The sequence below is a fragment of the Salvia hispanica genome, chromosome 6 (genome assembly GCF_023119035.1).
Source record: "Salvia hispanica cultivar TCC Black 2014 chromosome 6, UniMelb_Shisp_WGS_1.0, whole genome shotgun sequence".
Taxonomy (NCBI): Eukaryota; Viridiplantae; Streptophyta; class Magnoliopsida; order Lamiales; family Lamiaceae; genus Salvia; species Salvia hispanica.
In genome coordinates this window covers 46417372-46436282 of record NC_062970.1, presented here as the reverse complement: position 1 = coordinate 46436282, position 18911 = coordinate 46417372, and the positions used below count along the sequence as shown (strand labels likewise).

Here is an 18911-nt window from a genome sequence, read left to right as displayed (position 1 = left end):
AATATGGGCATTTCTTTTATGTACAGAATTTAAGAAAAATTATTTTAAATGAGTTAAGTAAAGGAGAATAAATTAGAAATGAAATAGGTAGAAAGATGAAGAGAGAGTAAAATACTTTTTGCCGAAAAAAAGAAATGACTCAGCTATTATGGAACAATCCAAAAAAAATACAACTCATCCACATAGGGGCGGAGGGAGTACTCCATATAATAATAATAATACAGCCTCTTTAGTTGGTAGATAGAGAACTCTCATCATCAAATGCTAAATTCTTTTATCATAGTTCCTATTTTTATATGGGCTAAAAAGTTAAATATATTTCATGTCATAGCAATTTATTCAATTGTATACTACTCCTTCACCTTGTAATTTAATTAGAGAGTTTAATTACTTGAATATTTGGAGCCCATAAGAATATGTAGGATTGGAGAAGCCCATATCCGATACTTATAATTTTTGGGCACAAATATATTGGGTAAATAAATTATTCAATCCAAAATCAAAATCTGATTAATTCACTGGTCAATTCCTTCATCTTTATGTTTAAATGTAGAGAAATATTTTGTAGAAAGGTTTAAAACATATGGAAAAATGTTCTTCTCCATTTAAACTATGAAAGTAAAAGATACTATGATACACTCAGCCATCAAATGATAGCAAGGAAGAAATACTGAGTAAACAAATACAAAAAATTCAAGACTGATTTCTGTACCTTCTTTTCCCATTTAAATTACAGTAGCAAGTTTTGAAGCAGAAGAAAAGAAGTTGCTGATCTATAAACATCCTATGATAATATCGAGAAACATCGTTGATGGTGAAGCCGATCTCCTTTGCTTTTCCTATTGCTATCAGGCTGTCGTGACAGATTCCAATCCTACTTCTTCAATTTCCATCGAATGAGACGAAAAGGGAAATGTAGCTTTTCCAATTACTACAGTATTTTCTGCCTCGCTATCGCTATGTACAACTTGGGGTGATCAAGAACTGCCGGCGACCTCTGCTGCGCGTTGCCTCATCATTTCCATTACAGCAGCCCTTCGTCGTGAATCTGACTGTTGCTGCAGCCTTCTCAGGTGTTCCTTCAGGTCCCTGCATCGAACATGAGAGGATTTAGACGAGCATTTTCAAAAGGGAGGAGTACCATGTTGACAGAGTAGCTTTGTGAACAAACCAGCATCGTGGTACACCGCAGTTGGATTCTTTGCAGGCTCGGGCGTGAAGCTGGAGGAGGTGCCACATTTTCTTACACAAATGACAGCCTCCTGAAGCACGCTTTTTGCACTGGATGCCATGGCGGAAAAGGCCTTTGACCTTGCGACAGTTTGGATACTGGCAAAGGGGTGACCGGCACTGAGAAGCATGCACCAGGAGCTCGAGCATTTTCCTCAACTGCAAAAACAAGTCCAAGAAATTTGTGTCAGGACTCGGGCACTAGAAAGGTGGGTGTGTGATCTCGGAGTAAAATTTACCTGTGTGACTCGTAATTGCCTGGCTTCTTTGTTCTGTGCATTAGGATCAATGGACTGATTATTAGTTAACTTATGAGGATGATCTTTTCCTCCATCCTTCTGATAGCAGGCATTGCATAGATCATAATCAGTGCATGTCTCACATCGGTAACCTTGCCCACTCTCTATATCAAGGTGGCATTTGACGCATGTTGTGACAAAAGCTGGGGCAGTCGGATTGTGCAGATGATATAGGACCATCATGGAAGAATGCTTAGCTCGGCGAAGAGTATCGTACTGATAATGGTTTCCTTGGCAAAGACTGAGAAATGCCTGTCTTGTGTCGAAAAATTCACTTTCAAGATTCTCATTATCTTTAGTTTCATCAGGAACTTCAGCAATGTCAACCTGCAGATCCATAAATTTCTCAGTCCAAATGCTACAAATCTGGCAAAAAATCATATGCCATCGATAAATGTCAACCATCATTATGATCGTAGAGGCTTACAGGATAAAGTGCATGGACATCCTTGTAGTTTGTAGGATGTCTATCCCTATCATCACGTTTCCTCTCAGCGTCATAGCATCTGAAAGGAGTCGATTAGTACACTGCTCTACATATATAACATGCAGCATGGTGGTATTCCAGATGCAATCAACCAAAAAAATTGGATATCTCAAGAAGATAAAAGAGTAAATACATGAGATATGGAGTAACATTTTGATATGAGTGATGGAAATAGAAAATCCCTTGGAAATGAAATCAGCATGAAAGCGTTTATCGATAACTGAGGCAGAAAGTGAAAAATCCTTACTTGTCACAAATCTGAAATTTTTTGCACTGCTTGCAGACCCACCGTTTTCCCGAAACAATTAGGATGCAGCAATGAGTACATGAATGTTGTAAGTGAACCATGATAAAATCTTCCTTCATTGAAGTTATGGAGTCACCAAGCTACGGAAACAAAGAATATATTTTAGTATCACTAAGAAATTAGCAGCAGTAATTGCTTAGTCTTGCAAGTATGAAAAAGAACAACAAAATACACAAAGTGACGCATACCCACAAGTTGAGCACAATTTCTGAATAAATAATTAAAATACAATTATGGCATAGATCTTACCCTGTGCATTAACATCAGATCCTTTGATGCGTTACTAGAAAGATCGGTTTGGCCAGATGCTTTTAAAGCTCTTTTTGTGATCTTTTTCAAAGTTCCCTTCTTAGATTGTTTTCTCCCATCCTCTTCTTGTTGCAGTTGATAGATGATGTCCTCCGCAGCACCAGGCCAATAATCTCCATCAAAGTATGGCAGACGAGCTGCAGTTACCTTTGCTTTACATTCACCAGTTGAAACAAAGAAATGTTCATACAGATTAGTAAGCTCCACGACAATGTTTTCCTTTGTGGCTTTTCGTAGCATGGCCAAGTACCTGAAAGAGAACAATTAAGGTGAAACGCTGCTATGAATAATCGCTCACATTTATACAGTAATGACACCAACCACTCTCGAAGTTTATCAGATTTGGGTGTCTTTTGAATCTCTGGGTGACAATACAAAATGTAGTCTTCACCCTTCAGCGGAGGGCATGCCCAGATGTAGCAGCTTGTAAAACCACGCATTTTGCAGTACTCCAAATATCCAATCTGAATCAAAAATAAATATCAGCATAGTTATAAAGAAATGTTAACATCTTTTCTTTTGTAAATCCATCAACTATAAGGAGAATAGAAAGAGTATGTTAACTTGCCAAAATTTCATGGTACACATATGTCCTAAGAGCCTCGCCAGAGACAGCTTTGACATCTGGCCTAAAGTACTTAACAGAATCCAGGTAAGAGAGGTAGACTCTTCGATGATTTGGCTGCTGGCACTCAGATCCAAATTCTTGAACATACATGCCAAACAAGCACACTTCAACACCTTCGATTCTCTGAAATAACAGGACCACCTGTAACATGGTAAATACAGTTACAACACATTAATGGACCAGCTAATTTGCAATAGCAATTAATTCATTCTTGCTTAACTAAGCTTCCAGTATATGCAAACAAAGAAGCCACTAACCTTAAGTAAGGAGGCATATCAAGAAACAAATCTCCAGTTATATTTTTCAAATTTTTCGTGACTAATACTGATAGTGTTTTTTTCTGAAATCTTAGATAAGTTCATATGGAAGAATTCAGAAGCATTGTATCAAAATGTAAAGACATACCTTAGATCTATAAGGGTACTCTGTTGGATAGTTTTCCTCTTGGAAAATCTCCAGGAAGCGAGGCTTAACATCCAACTTTTTGTCAACTGATGATACCACTCTTACTACAAGTTCTTCTGCTCCTGGGATCTGGAAAAATGGACAAAAAATTATGACCTAGACAGTAACCATTCAATAAAAAAAACTTGCTACAAATGCACAAACCACAATACTGATAATTTACACACACACACATACACACACATATATATATGTCAGTGTATGTGCAAGCAAAGAATATAAAAATATGCTACACAGTGTAAGTCAATAACCTCATCATAACTTTTGCCTTGCATCCTTGCTCTGCCAAGCCTCTCTTCCTTCAATTTTACAATTAAACGCTGCTCCAAGTGATCACTTAGATGTGATCTAGGCAAATCTTTAGCACCGAGAACAGCACTCTGCGGTAATGGTGCGCGTTCTCCCATTTCAACTTCTGCCATATAACAATTTGGACAAGTATACTCAGCTTCTCCACCATTATTTCTTCTACCATTAAACAATGCACAGATTTGATGCTGCCAAGCTTCACATTTGTCACATTGAACCCACTGCAAGAAACAATTACTTAGCGTAGTATAAGATTAAATATCAAAATAGAACAACTCTGCAAGCAAATAATGCATTACCCATTCTTCAGTCTCTTCATCATTTTTCTTTTTCTCCACCCTTCCCTTTGGAATAGGTGTTCCATCTACTGCAATGGTGTCTCCATGAGAATTGTTATAGCATGGAATGCAGAAGCAATGACGGGTTTCACCAGATCCAAAGGTGTAATACATTGCATTTCTTTTAATGCGAGTACCACAGGGAGTACAATATATAGGAGGAGGTTCAAAAGTAAGCTTCTCAACTGCACATAGTTGGCAAGAATTTTCACTCATTGAATGCTCCATTGCCTGGTTTCTCTCTGCCTTCGCTTTGCTCTGTAGACGAAAAGAGTAATTATAAATTTCAGAGGAAATGATGAATGACATTTCTGAAGAGCATATATGACGTATGATGCTTTGAGGAAGGTGAAGGCATGACTGGGTAAGATCTAATCCACGCATTGTTAAAAGCAAGCAGAGTTGCCTCCAGATGTTTAAGTTATCAAGCTTGCCAAGGGGAAGAAATTTTCAAAGCATCTCAGATCAAGAAAGACATATTATAAGTGTAATCTTAGTCCATATCAAATACAACAAAATAAAGCAAAAGAGAACACAAATGAGCTTCTAACTGTCTGATTAGATAAATGCATGCAAATTCAAAGACTACAACTGTGATGAAATTTCATTAAATGCTTTAAATTGCTTAAAGTAGCATTCAGGAGCCTTCAATAGGCATACAGAGAGCACCTTGACAGTAATTAACCAAGGAGAGTAATTTAATCATATGCCTAATAAGGTTGAGAAAATGGATGACACTGACCTGTCCTACCCACTGACGGAGACCCATAATATGTTGGCGGACCATATCTGGCGTGAACAATTCAATCATTGATACTCCCTTTATTTTTGGCTTCCCAGACTTGGATGCACTCTCGGGAGGTAATGGAGTGTTTTCTTGTTTAGTCTGTGCCGAATCATTTTCTGTCTTCGTGACCTGATGAACACCATATCCAACAGAATCACTAGGTGTGACATCATCACCTTTTGGAGTTTGGATGTATGCATCATCCAAGTTGTCCTTTTTTATCTCAATTTTGGGACTTTCCTGTGCAACGTTTACAGGGACTTTCACCTCTACTTTCACATCGCTAATTTCAGATTTTACTGGAATATGGTAATTGCTATCCTTTTCACCTTGACGTAGATCGTGGACATGACAATCACTTACAGTAGAGGTCACTGCCACAGAGCATCCACTGCTAGGGACAAGAGACTGTAAACCTTGCTCAACTTTTGTACGTTTAGTAGAAGGTTCTAGATCTTTGGGAGTTTCAGCTATCACTGGGTCTATCTTTGGAGTAAACCTTCCCACTGTTCCAGCTATATCATGGACACCAGAAGATTCATTGACTACTGTAGGCAACCCAGGCCTCAAATTAGAACGAGCAAGTGTCTTGAATTGAGCCTGCATAAAACTTTTAACAGGTATACAAACAGGGCAATTTGTATCCTGACAGCGCCTATGATGATTGACTAATACCCTTGTCGCACGGCAACGAGGGTATGTACACTCAAGAGAGTTGCAACTTCCACTATGCTTCAACAGCTTCTGAGCAGTTAAGCAGTGAGGCTCAGGGCATTTCCCTTCTGGGAAATGACATCTACGAGCATGCCTCAAAAATAACAACCACCTCTGTTGGTTCTTGAACTGTTTTTCGCGAATAATGCTATAAGTTCGAGGTGCTGGGTCACCTGTGTTCACTGGTTCTGTTGATCTAGAAGTTCCAGAGTGGCCAATAACAGATTCTTCTGAGGATAAATTATTTAGTTGAGCTCCATCTTGCCTGGTTAATCTTTGATGAATTTCCTCTTGAATAGTCTGATTAAGTGGGAGTCTTCCTGATACATCCATATCTTGAGGCTTGGAATACTGCTGACCGCCCAATGCTGCATCTGGTTGAACACCACCAGAAAGACCAGTAAAATCACTTTGAGCGTTGCAAACAAATTGCTGTGGATGCAGTGATGGGGTATCATGCGGCACAGATGAATGAGAAAAGGGCTGAGAAGATCTAGAATGGCCCTCCAGAGAGTTTGACTGGAACTGATTCTGGGTATCGGAATGGAAGGAGTGGGTATCTTTTGACTGTAGACCTTCATTATGATGCTCTGTTCCAATCTCCTGCTTCACCTCAGATGCCATGCTGGGCGATAAATGGGAATGAGTGAAAGAATCATTTCTCAACAAATACTGGTTTTGCATTTTGCTTTTTTGTTGCAATTGATGCTGAGAAGGTTGCCGTTGCTGAAACTGCTGGGACGGCTGTTGAAACAGCTGATGTTGATGAGGTTGCACAAGATTTTCTTTCACTGTATACTGCGATTGAAAGTTCACCTTTTGTGATTGATCTACTGAATGAGAATCAGTTGCCTGTTGAGAAGAACATACATTTGGTTGGTTATTGATCATCAAAGGAGAATCTGTCCTGTGCATTGATTGCATGGATATGGCATTCAAACTTGGGTTGTTAATCGTTGACCCAACAGTTGTTACAGGAATATGCATGTTTCCAGACCCAGAAGCATCAGTAGTGCCAATTCCATAGGCATCACCTGTCAAATGGAATATTGTCAAAAATTATACAAACTAGAAGCTCCAGAGGTATCCTCGACTAACTCTCGTTACATTAAGGATTTGGGAAAACACGTTAGGACACAGAAGCCTGGTTGTAATGGTGAAGATAAAGTAAAGTACCTTGTGTTACTGGTCTTTGGTTATGCTGGTCAAGATGCTGAGACAAGGGTTTGGTGGAGTTGCCATATATAGTTCCAGATAAATATCCCTCGGTGGTTCCTGAACTGTTCATGACAGACATATTCTTTCCCATTATTCCAAACCCTCCACTTAGGGACCCATGATTTATTCCAAAGGATTTCTGCTGTAACGTAGAACTGCCTCCACTACCAATTTGCCCACCAATATTGTGTAAGACACGAGAATTTTGACCCCCAACATGTTGTTTTTGCAACATAGGCTGTGATGCAGTTGTAGAGTCAACATCAGGACACGCTCCAACATCTGATGGCTCAATTTTCATGGAATTGTTGTTGCTAGTGTTAGTAATCATATCACTAGTGTTGGAGTTACTAATTCCAGGAGTTGGGATCATTTGACTTGCCATTCTTTGCGAACCCATGGACGTCATCATGTTATTTCCACCGGGATTGACCAAGAAAGTATTAGGTGACTGCTGATACCCACCAGCCAAAGGTCCTGCAGAAAATTAATCCGTTAGATGAGTGAAAAGTCAACCAGATAATACTCCATAGATGAAAAGACCAAAAAGACCATCAGATGAACTAAAAGAACTACCATGTGCACTTCCAGGAGACCCATTTCGAGTTGGAAAAAAACTTCCCGAATTCATGGTAGACGATGTGATTGTGTTGGAACTACTATTGTTCACGAAAGAATTTTCCACTGATGAAGTTCCAACAAAGCTTGAGTTTTGTTGAAACCCAGGTGTGGGTATCATTGTACCGACGGGAGTGGAAGAATTGGCATGTTGCATCTGCTGATTGTTATTACTTGTAGGGAAGCGTTTAATCAGAATGTGCAAACGCCTCTCTAAAGTTTCCAGGTTTAGGTACTCCTCCTGCCATTAAATGACATAATGAGAAATAGAAATGCAATAAGGAACTTATGAATAGTAACTCAATAGTATAAGTAGTTATGCTAACAATTTTCCAACATGCATACACAATTACACTCATATATACTTGAAGATTCTTGAAACTTATATTTAACTTTAATGTCAACCCGAAAATTGTTTATGTAATGCTATGCACAACAAAACATTAGCTATACAAGGAGGATAATTGCATGATGAAGCAGATTAGAAAACAACAAACCATTGTTGCAGCAGTTCTGAATAGACCGTCTTCCAGACGTTTCACTATATCAACCATTTTTCTGTTGGGAACCTCAGGTGATTGTTGACGCCGCTGCATAAGAAAGTTCCAACTGCAGAACAGAGAAACTAAACCTCAGCACAAATCAAGCAAGCAGTTTTTACAGCATGTTTTCAGAAGTAACCTTCACCTATTTCTACACAAACCAGGAAGCACTAGAAATAGCACAAGACAGAAATAATCCGAGAAAACTCCTTACATTTTCTCTTGCATGTATTTGCGTCTTTTAATAGTTTCTGGATCCATATTGGGTACATTTCGATGGATATTAGGATTCTGCATTTGGCTGGCCATAGGGTTTCCATTTTGCTGTGGTAGCCCAGGCAACATAGTACCAGTTTGGTTGGGTACCTGGCCCGAGATCTGCCCTGTATGGTGTGTCTGTAAATTCATCTTTATCTTAAACCAATATAATATGTTCTTTGCAACATGAAGTTTGGCCCCCAACTAGAGCCAAAGACCATAACAAAGGATTCGAACAAAGTTTGATGTGATCTAATCAAGTTTAGAGCAATTAAACCGCAAACGTCCAAGCCAGACACAGATACCTGTCAAGTAAATTCAATAGTGTGAGAAAATAAAACGGGTACAAGAAGAGAGTTGATGAAGATTCTGAAAATACTGAAAAGATCTGTATGTAAGCTTGAAGATATTAACAATCAAACATAGATCATCTTATAAACATTCAAAAGCACAGATTAATCGATGGATGAAAAATGTTTACTAAAAAGTCCCATCCCTTTGCCCATGGAATGTAATATAAAATATAGTACGTAAATTTCATGACCTGCCTAACTCTTCAGCACTTATCCAGAAGAACCACACAGTAAAACAGTGAACAGAACTGAAAGATCACTTCATTGTGAAATTCAGTAGCCATTTATCTCTAATTAGAACCATTTCTAGCTGATCCCCAAAAGGGGCTCCAGAGAGAGAAATGCCACCCCAAAGACGACAAAACTTAAGCTCTTCGAGAAAACTAAGGTATCTAAGAACCCACATCTAACACACCAAAACCTATTTCATAGTATTACACATTTCCCATAAGAATAATTGCAAGGACAAACACTCACAGAGTGCAAAAACACACATATACCGAACAGGATGAAACCAACAGCATTGCGCTTAATTCATAGTTAATCTAAGCAGCACAGCAAAAAAGCCCAGTTCTTTTCTCCAGAACTCGAGTTCCCACACCAAACAAAAGCTAAAGCAATTCTGCAGCATTAAATTTCTCAGAAATGATCGCATACATAAAACACATACAAACTGCAATTGTCGCATAGATACAGACCGTGTCAGCTGCATACAAACGATGAAGTCAAAATCAGTTCAAAATCGGTCATTTTCAAAATTACTAGGGCTTCACCAAATTGGGGGAAATCAAATTAGGGCATCATTTCCGATCAGACCAACGCTATATTTTCAATTGGAGGTAAGACTGATTTCAGCGAGCAATCGAGTAAGACAACAGAGCAAGAAGATGAACACACTAACAAGGCAACCAAAAAACGCACCAAAACTGAACGCGTCACTTACCGGAGCTTAAACGAAGAGATAAATAAGCAAATAAGTTGTAAAAAATGCCAAACTAGCCAGCTACGTCGGCGCTGAGCTTAACCGGCGGTCGCGCCACGATTACGGCGGAGAACGGTGATTTGGGGAAAAAATTGGGCTGATTTAGAATTTGTGTATTTTTGTTTAATTTTCTTTTTTTCTGACTGTAGAATGGGCGGTATTTAACTTTTTCTTTTCTCTTTTTTTCTTTTTCATGAATTTCTATGGAAATTATTATTGCTTTGTGACTTTATCTATTGCCCAATACAATAGTCGATTTAAATTACTCCTTAATAGTGTCTGTTATATTTTTACTCAAGTAAAGCAGAAATGTTCAATGCAGTTTGTAAATCTTTATTCAAACATTTTAATTTAGAAACGAAAAAAAATAAATAATTTTGAGTGATTAATTTTACTTATGATTCTTTAATTTTATATGCATTCTTTGATAGTAGTATTATATTTTCAACAAAAATGAAAAGTATTTACTACTTTTTTTACTTTTGTGTTTCTAAGAAACTGAAATATACCATTTTCAAAATTTCAAGAATTCGTCAATATTTTGAGTAAAGTTATTTATGAGTATTTTTCTAAACTGTGTTATATAATTTGAGAATTTATAATTTAATCTAAAATAAATGGGATTGTAATCTTTATTGTATAGTCAATACAGATTAAAAACAGTCGTAACTGATTCAAGAAAATTAAAGGGAAGTCTCAAATCAATGGGATTGTAATCTTTATTGTTTGGGGCAATAGCCAATACAAAATTTCAAGTGGTAATTATAGATATTAGAAATTAAAGGTGATTATCAATTTATATTATCAATTTATATTAGAAATTAAAGGTGATTATCAATTTATATTAAAGCTGGAATTTACATAGTATCTCGTACCAAATGTCTTGTTACAAATTAAACTGGATTAAAAAGATATATGTTGTTATTAATAGAATAACACTAAATTAACAATATTTCATTTCCACATTTCATTTTTCATATAAGCATAATCAATTCTTAGTATTTATCATCATAATCCTCAATTGTTTTATTTTAAATTCGGATCTATCAGGATAACCTCAACTGCTGAAAAAACTTTGTGAAAAAATCCATCAGTCAACGAAACACTAATTTAGTTAAGAAAAATTAATACTTTTTGCTACAACTTAAATTATGAAAATATTCAGAAAAAGTTAAATGGGTAATACTATTAATTTCATAATTCCTAACAAACTGGTATTAATTTTATTAAGTATGGTACAGATGTAATACTTAGGTAATAGTATGTGAAAAAAAAAAATTGAAAGAAATATGTAGATTGATTACCATAGTGTGAGAATTAAATAATAAAAGACGAAAGTGTGTGAATTGTAGCAACTTGAGGTCAAATATACGATAATTTTTAGAAATATTGTATTACAAAGATTGCACACTCAATATTTTAGATCAAACGAAATGAAATTATTAAAAAAAATCAGCATATACTACTTATGAAGACATTTGAAGATATATATATAGAGTAGTGATATAGTGCAAATGCCCATTAAACACATAACTAGAGAACAAATCACAACCATAAGATCAAGAAAATCAAGAGCTTGTATTAATACATGTGATTTTCAAATTTGAAGGAGAAATCAGTTCACTCTATCACAGAGTTACTTCACTATAACAAGGCGGGGGTATAATGGTCATTTCACAGACAAAATTAGGGTTAAACTCTAATTAGTCTCTCATTTATGAAAATCATCTCTCCAGCTCAATTTTCTCTTCGGTTCTCTTCCCTTCTTTTCGTTCTCCCATGGTCGATCCATTCTCACTCAACGTCAATGTCGGCGCCGTCGTCGTTGCCTCATTCCGTTATCGTCAACATTCCTATCGATTTAGAACTCAACATTCTGTCGTTGTCAACGTCGAACAAATGTAATCAAAACATAAAGATTTCTCAAAATGTAAGAAATCATTCCTACCAATTTAGAACTCATTTTCCATTAACATTTCTTCGATTGATTTTGATTTTGATTTTGATTTTGATTTTGATTTTGATTTAATTTTATTTTGTAGCTTTTAAACGTCAAAACAGAAGTACAACCGGAGAATCCGGCTGTATACTCAAAATCACCGATCGTGGGTCATTCATATTTATTGCTTTGATTTTCTTCATTTTAGTGTAGTTTATTCTGCTTAAAGTGAATCAGTTTATGCTTAGAGTGAAGTATATGATGCATGCCCTATAGTGTTTTAGTTTTTGTGATTTCAGTGAAGTGTATAGAGCTTAAAGTGAACTGATAAATGCTAAGAGTGAACTGATATATTGCTCTGTTTTTTTATTTCAGTGAAGTAAAACGTGCTTAGGGTGAAGTATTTCATGCTTAGAGTGAATTTTTTGTTATCCATGCTTATATTGCTCTGCTTTTTCATTTTAGTGAAGTAAAATGTGCTTAGAGTGAAGTATTTCATGGTGACAAGTAAGGATTTGTGATACATTCTTATACTGCACTATTTTTTCATTTCAGTGAAGTAAAACGTGCTTAGAGTGAAGTATTTCATGGTTAGAGTGAATTGTTTCTGATCCATGCTTATAGTGCACTATTTTTTCATTTCAGTGAAGTAAAACGTGCTTAGAGTGAAGTATTTCATGGTTAGAGTGAAGTGTTTGAGATCAATGCTTATAGTGCACTATTTTTTCATTTCAGTGAAGCAAAACGTGCTTAGAGTGAAGTGTTTGTGATCCATGCTTATAGTTTCTATAAATGAAAGGACAACTATTAATCTTTCAAAAGCTCTTGATATACTTAAAGAAAGACGAAGAGAAAGATCTAGAGCAATGAAAGCAGAGGCTAAGATGATGATTGGAAGCTTGGCGTCTATGAAGACGAAGATGTACCAATTTGATATATTCATAACATGTTTCATTTAATTAACTGTAAGCCCTATTCGGTTCATTTAAATTCAATAGTATGTTTAGAGTGAACAAATTATGCTTCGAGTGAAGTATATGATGCATGTCTTATAGTTTTTTTTTTTTAATTTCTCTGAAGTTTATAGAGTTTAAAGTGAACTAATGAATGCTAAGAGTGAAGTGTTTTACCTTTGCAGTGAATTAGTTTATGCTTAGAGTGAAGTATATGATGTATGTCTTATAGTGTTTTGTGTTTTCTGGTTTCAGTGAAGTGTATAGACCTTAGAGTGAAGTATATGATGACTGTTTCTATAGTGAACAGAGACAAGATTGGAAATGTATTTACCTAAAAGAAGCAGCAAGGAAATACTCCAAAGGCTAAAAGCAAAGTATTGCAGCGCATTAATGTTTTCGGAAACAAACCATAATTCATTGAATAACTTGGCGATAACATCAAAGCATTATCAAGAATGTAGCAACAACATGGAGATAGATGTGGCAAAATTATTGTAAACTTCAAGCGTTCATGCCCATTTGTATGAAAATGATGTACTCATAATATTTGTCATTAAGTTCAATATAAAGCTCATCCGTTTCAATTAAATTAAAGATTATGTTATTATTTACTTCACTGTAAAGTATATTTACTTCATTATAGAGCATATTTGTTTCACTGCATTATACTTCACTATAAACATATAATAGTTCACTATATGCACAATATACTTCATTGTAGTGAAAAAATAGTAAACTATATGGCATGTTCAATTTACATCATGATGAGTCTCGTTCTAAGCCTTGGTTACTGGTCAGTATAACGTGATTTATTGGATAATATCTACAAAATAGTTGCTAAAGTGTGCAGGTTGAGGTACTAAATCAGGAGGAAAGGATCAGAAGATATTGGCGTGAAGCAAAAAGTGTGCAACTGGCCAGTATGAGCAGAAAAAGTGCAAACTGACAATTATCGGCAAAAAAGGTGCAAACTGGTCAGGATTGATGCTACGGAACTGGACACGAGAAGGAAGGACTTGCTTGGAACAATCAACTACTAAAGAGGGGCAAAATTGTCATTTCGCATGAAGAGGCAGCCCTAGAAATTAGAGCAAGCCACCCTATAAATAGGAGCTGAACATAAGTAGGAATGACTGGATCATCACTTTGGACTTATCACTTTTATCATCACTTTGAGAACACTTTGTGGGAGAATAGCTCCATTAGCTCTAAGTTCCACTCTCTAAATCCAGCAGCCTGCCATGAAGATTCCGGCCACCAGCCGGCGGGGAGTCATCATGCCTGAATCATTCCAGCCGCCATAGTCTAGTTCCAGTCAGAAGAGGCCATCAGCTATTTACATGCTTTCTTTTAATGCTTTCTTAGTTTAAGAACTTGTTTTACTTGCATTTGTCTCGGATTTCAGTAGTTAATCTGTTTGAAGCATCTTTTGGTTTGAACGTTTGAATGAAGTTAAGTTTTTATGGTTTTATTTGAGTTTTAGCTTTGTTATTGCTTTAAATCTCTCTAGTTAGCTAGATCTGATAGTTTTATGTTGATTTATGTTGTTTAAGTGCTTGAATCTGCCTAGCTTTGTTAGATCTAGTTTTTCCTTAATGTTTACAAGTTTTAACATGGTTAAGTTTCTAAAAAATGCATGGAATTCGTTTCTGCTTGTTTCTGTCACCCTGTCCTGTTGACCAGTATGCGTAAATTTCAGTTTTTCTTGCTTACGTTCTTGATTTCAAGTTAAATATTGCATTTACGAATTTTTGAGCTTGAGAATTCATCAATGGAGTTTGTTAGATCTAGTTAGTTTAGCTTGGTGAAGAAGAAAATGTCACAATCAAAGATATGTTGCTTTTGTTACTTTTTGCTTTTGTACTTGCACTTTTTTCAGCTCTTCTGCAAACCCAGCAGCCAGTGTACCAGCATGTCATTTGATTCCCTTTACATTTGTCTAGCCATTTTTAGTAAGTTTCGTCTAATAGCTTCTCATATGCATAACTAGGTGTCCAACTTTCACATTCACGTACACATCCAGCAGCATTAAGCATTTAGTTACTTACTGGTCAGTATAGGTAGAGTCTCATTTTAATTTTACGCCTAGGTAGAACTCAACCCCAAAAGCGTGGTAGCAAACCAACCCTTCCAAAATGTCTTTGCAATTGCACTTCGCCTACATCCATCTCTGTGGGATCGACCCTTACTCCACTATACTAGCCAGTAGAAGTGGGTTGAGGTATTTTTGTTGACAAGAGTTTTAGACACAGACCCAACGACACAGCTAGGTCTAGGTACACTCCTAGCCAGTTGACACGCACACACAAAGAGTCGCCGCCCCATATATAAAACCTCGCCTTGTCACATCACTATACGCACAATATACTTAACTGAAAATGAAAAAAATAGTAAAGTATAAGGCATGCACAATATATTCCACTTTATGAAAAAAACAATACATCATTAGAACATTACACTTTTTGCATAATATAATTTACTTTATGCTCAATATACTTCACTTTATGCAATATTAAAAATCATATTTACTTCACTAGAATGAAAAATAGTACTCCATAAGGTATGCTCAATATATTTCACTGTAAGTATTTAATAGTTCACTATATGCTCAATATACTTCACTTTATGGGCAACATACTTCACTATATGATAAAACAGTACACTATAACCAAAATTCTTCAATCAAATGTTCTTAACTGAGTTTTGGTCTACACCAAAAATGAGTTTTGGTGTACGGTTGGAGATGGTCTTAACTGAAATATCCCATTTTCAAAATTTCTAGAATTCGTCCATATATTGAGTAAAGTTATTTATGAGTGTTTTTATAAACCTTGTTATATAATTTGAGAATTTATAATTTAATCCAAAATAAATGGGATTGTTATCTTTATTGTATAGTCAATAAAGATAAAAATAGTCGTAACTGATTCAAGAAAATTAAAGGGAAATCTCAAATCAATGGGATTGTAATATTTATTGTTTGTGGCTTTGTGCAATAGCCAATACAAACTTTCAAGTGGTAATTATAGATATTAGAAATTAAAAGGTGATTATCAATTTATATTTGTATTAAATTTTATAATTGGGATAAAATTGTTTCGACTGGAATTTATATAGCATACCTCGTACCAAATTGTTTCGACTGGAATCAAATTTACTAATTTGATTTTTCTACCGATTGTGATTTAGCCACTGGCCTATGAGTATATTTGACGCCTATGTTGACCTTTTCCCGCGTTGCTTCATGAACTTACCGGACAAAAATAAAAAAATCAAATACAAATAGGTGAAGTAAATTAGAATTTCGAAAACTATAAAGCTTCAAACGAGTGTATTACAAGTTACAACAATGAAAAGCATTGGATCGACAAAGTAATTCAAAAGCGAGAAACGTACGGGGAGATTCATGTACTAATCAAGAGATGGAGAGGAAGTTGGGGTTGGATGGAGATGAAGAAGTAGACGCTGCCATCGATTATTACTTCACCAATGATGTTATTTAGTTCACCAAGAGTTTACCAGTTCAAAAAATATAAACACAACACAGCTCCTAGACCATATACTCATGCATCCACGCTTTAAATTCATTTTTTTACCTTTGGTATGAGGGATTTCTGTCGAATTACTTACATCCTTCTTTGCTTCAGGGAAATGTTCACCTATACAAAAGAAAACACATAATAAAAATACAATATTTGGCCCACAGTTATAGTTAGTTCACCGGAATAGTCTGTTATTTCATCAAATATGATATTTGATTCATTACAAGTATTATTTCCATTCATATTAGAAGAAACACAGAATAAACATACAACATATGATCCATAGTTATAGATAGTTCATTGAAGGAGTATGTTACTTCATCAAAGAGGATATTTAGTTCATTACAAAGTTATTTCTTAATAAAAATAGCAAACAACAAAGTTATTTTTATAAAGCACAATCCTAAAACCCTTAACCCATAAAACACAGTTTATTTCATTCTATGAGTAGTTCATTGGAAGAGTCTGTTCCTTCATCAAGTAGGCTAGTTAGTTCATTACAAATCATTTTACTGTAGCAAATGAGTTTTACTTCATTTTTACCTTGCGGAAGACGATCTCCAGTTATCTGCTTCCTTCTGATTTGATTGTTTTGATTCACTCTTCACCTTACGAGTGTATTGTGTGGCTATGTTGACAAAAATCAGAAACAAATTTATAAATATATGAAGTAAATTAGGTTTTAGAACTCGTCAAAGCTTTAAAATTGTATTACCTAAGGCAACTATTTGTCCGGAACACAATCGGCGTCCTTCATCTTCTATAGACGTGTTGTGCATTTCAACCATTTTTGAATCAGCGTTGGATTTGAATTCGCCGCTGTAGTTGTTGAGCTTGACAACTCGAGATGCTTAATCGTTGATGAAATCGATTTGAGATGAGAAGTTAATTGGATTTAAGCGAAGTCATATGAAGCGAATCGAGAATTAATTGATTGGGTGTTGATTTCAGTTGAGATGAAGGTACTTACTAGATCTGAGATGAAGATGCTGAGTCGATCTACAGTTGATGATGAAATAGAGCAGAGATTGAGATGAAATGCAGATGGAGATGAATCGACTCTCAATTTTGAGATTTGGAGAAGAAGAATTAGTAGCGGGAACGTGAAAGAGTAATTTTGATTTGATTTGGATGTGTTTAACCCTAAATTTTTAATCTCAATGCAAAATGACATAAATACCCCCGTGTAGAAGTAATTTGTGTACATGATGAACTGCGTAAATTAACACTACAACATTTCATCTAATCCATCAAATTTAAGATCTAAGGGCCCAAATTTGTTCTCTAGTTCGGTCTTTTAAGACTGAATTTATGAATAATGGGACTCTATAGGGGAGTGTTCAGATCCATAACTAATTTTATATCAAATATCCATGCAGATCTCATCCCTTCATTTTATCAATCTATCATTATTTTTAATGTGTGTTTTTGGTACTAGGGTTAATGATTTGGATCTAGCTAATATAATTATTGTTTTATTATATTCATAGTTTTTGCGAAACCCTTTAAGAATCTAAGTAAAATTATTCCAGCATTTAATTATATAATGATGCAGCTCTAGTAATGTCATTATGCAACACGTCTAATGTAATGATGTTGCACGTATAATGTAATGATACAACTCCTATAATGTAACTCTATTATACACATTAACCAACAATTCCTAAAATTCCGTGCCAAATAAGAAACGTATCATCTTAGTCGGGACGAAGGGAGTAATTAAGAAGTAAGTGCCTTTCATGATCTGCGGTCCACGGATGCAAATTTCACCCGGTTGGTTGCGGGGACTCCTGAAGGGGTTGGCAGCGGAAGCGCTCACATAAATCGATTACATAATAATCCTGATCTATTTAGCAGATTATTTAGACAAATTCTATTCGCGCAATTATCACATTAATCATGATCATAACTCAAATTAATTATGCTTTAAATTAATTAAAATCTAAAACATGCTTTTCTACGGTTTAGCTGTTTTACCTTGATGATTCTCCAAAGAATCGAAGATAGCTGACGCTTTCTCCACGTGAAGATCTTTAGTACTAAACCACGGATCTTCTGTCTGGTTCTCAGACTGTAAACTAATATCAGGGTTGGTGATCTCACCAGTATACTTGGACTAAAATAAAGAAGACGGAAAAACTATTCCACGAAGGAGAGAAAATCGTCCTTCACAGTGTAGGAGAGGGGGACGAAAATTTTGCTAGAAAACAAGTGTGTTTTCTGTCTCCTTTATTCTCATATTTATATTAAGTCACATATTGGGCCCAGACAGGGATCTATGGAAGGTTTTGGATATGGGCTCCTCCAATTAGCTCTTTACTAATTAAATTAAACTCAATTTAATATAAGCTTATAATTGGAATATTACGAGCATCCACTACAGAAGTAATATTGCACTCCCCATCCAAATCCGAAATTATAAGTACTCCGGGTTTCCATTGCTTGATATTTATTTCCCGCGCTTAAGATAGGAACATCCATTAATTAATTATTGTCTGCTATGGACTTAGTTAATTAGTATCTTATTCATTCTAAGAGTGTACTCAGCAAGAAATTCTTATTTATTATTCATAGAGTAATTAAACTCCAACTAACTAGGTTCCGAATAATAAAAACCTTATTTCAAGCTC

At 35.7% G+C, this 18911-nt stretch overlaps 1 protein-coding gene across 2 annotated transcripts; it reads right to left on the bottom strand.

Annotated features, from left to right (window-relative positions):
- Positions 1 to 584: 584 nt before the first annotated feature.
- LOC125192558 (histone acetyltransferase HAC1-like) lies at positions 585 to 9985 on the bottom strand. Of its 2 annotated transcripts, XM_048090169.1 has the most exons (18): positions 9806 to 9985; positions 8466 to 8814; positions 8207 to 8318; positions 7668 to 7950; positions 7050 to 7568; positions 6744 to 6907; positions 5115 to 6671; positions 4334 to 4630; positions 3977 to 4255; positions 3666 to 3794; positions 3201 to 3401; positions 2954 to 3096; positions 2573 to 2882; positions 2264 to 2403; positions 1957 to 2035; positions 1470 to 1856; positions 1172 to 1389; positions 585 to 1089 (listed from the first exon to the last, which is right to left on the bottom strand). In XM_048090169.1, exons 2-18 carry the CDS (start codon positions 8657 to 8659, stop codon positions 978 to 980), a joined length of 5124 nt encoding a protein of 1707 aa, XP_047946126.1. In that variant the 5' UTR covers positions 8660 to 8814; positions 9806 to 9985; the 3' UTR covers positions 585 to 977. The 2 variants fall into 2 exon arrangements, with proteins under 2 accessions (XP_047946126.1, XP_047946125.1); XM_048090168.1 differs by having other exon boundaries at positions 5115 to 6907.
- Positions 9986 to 18911: the final 8926 nt, after the last annotated feature.

Coding starts and splice junctions, on each gene's coding strand:
- LOC125192558 (XM_048090168.1), bottom strand. CDS start 8,659: ATGAATTTACAGACACACCATACAGGGCAGATCTCGGGCCAGGTACCC. Junction 8,319..8,465: donor AAATACATGCAAGAGAAAAT/GTAAGGAGTTTT, acceptor TCTGTTCTGCAG/TTGGAACTTTCTTATGCAGC. Junction 1,090..1,171: donor TGCGGTGTACCACGATGCTG/GTTTGTTCACAA, acceptor TGTTCGATGCAG/GGACCTGAAGGAACACCTGA.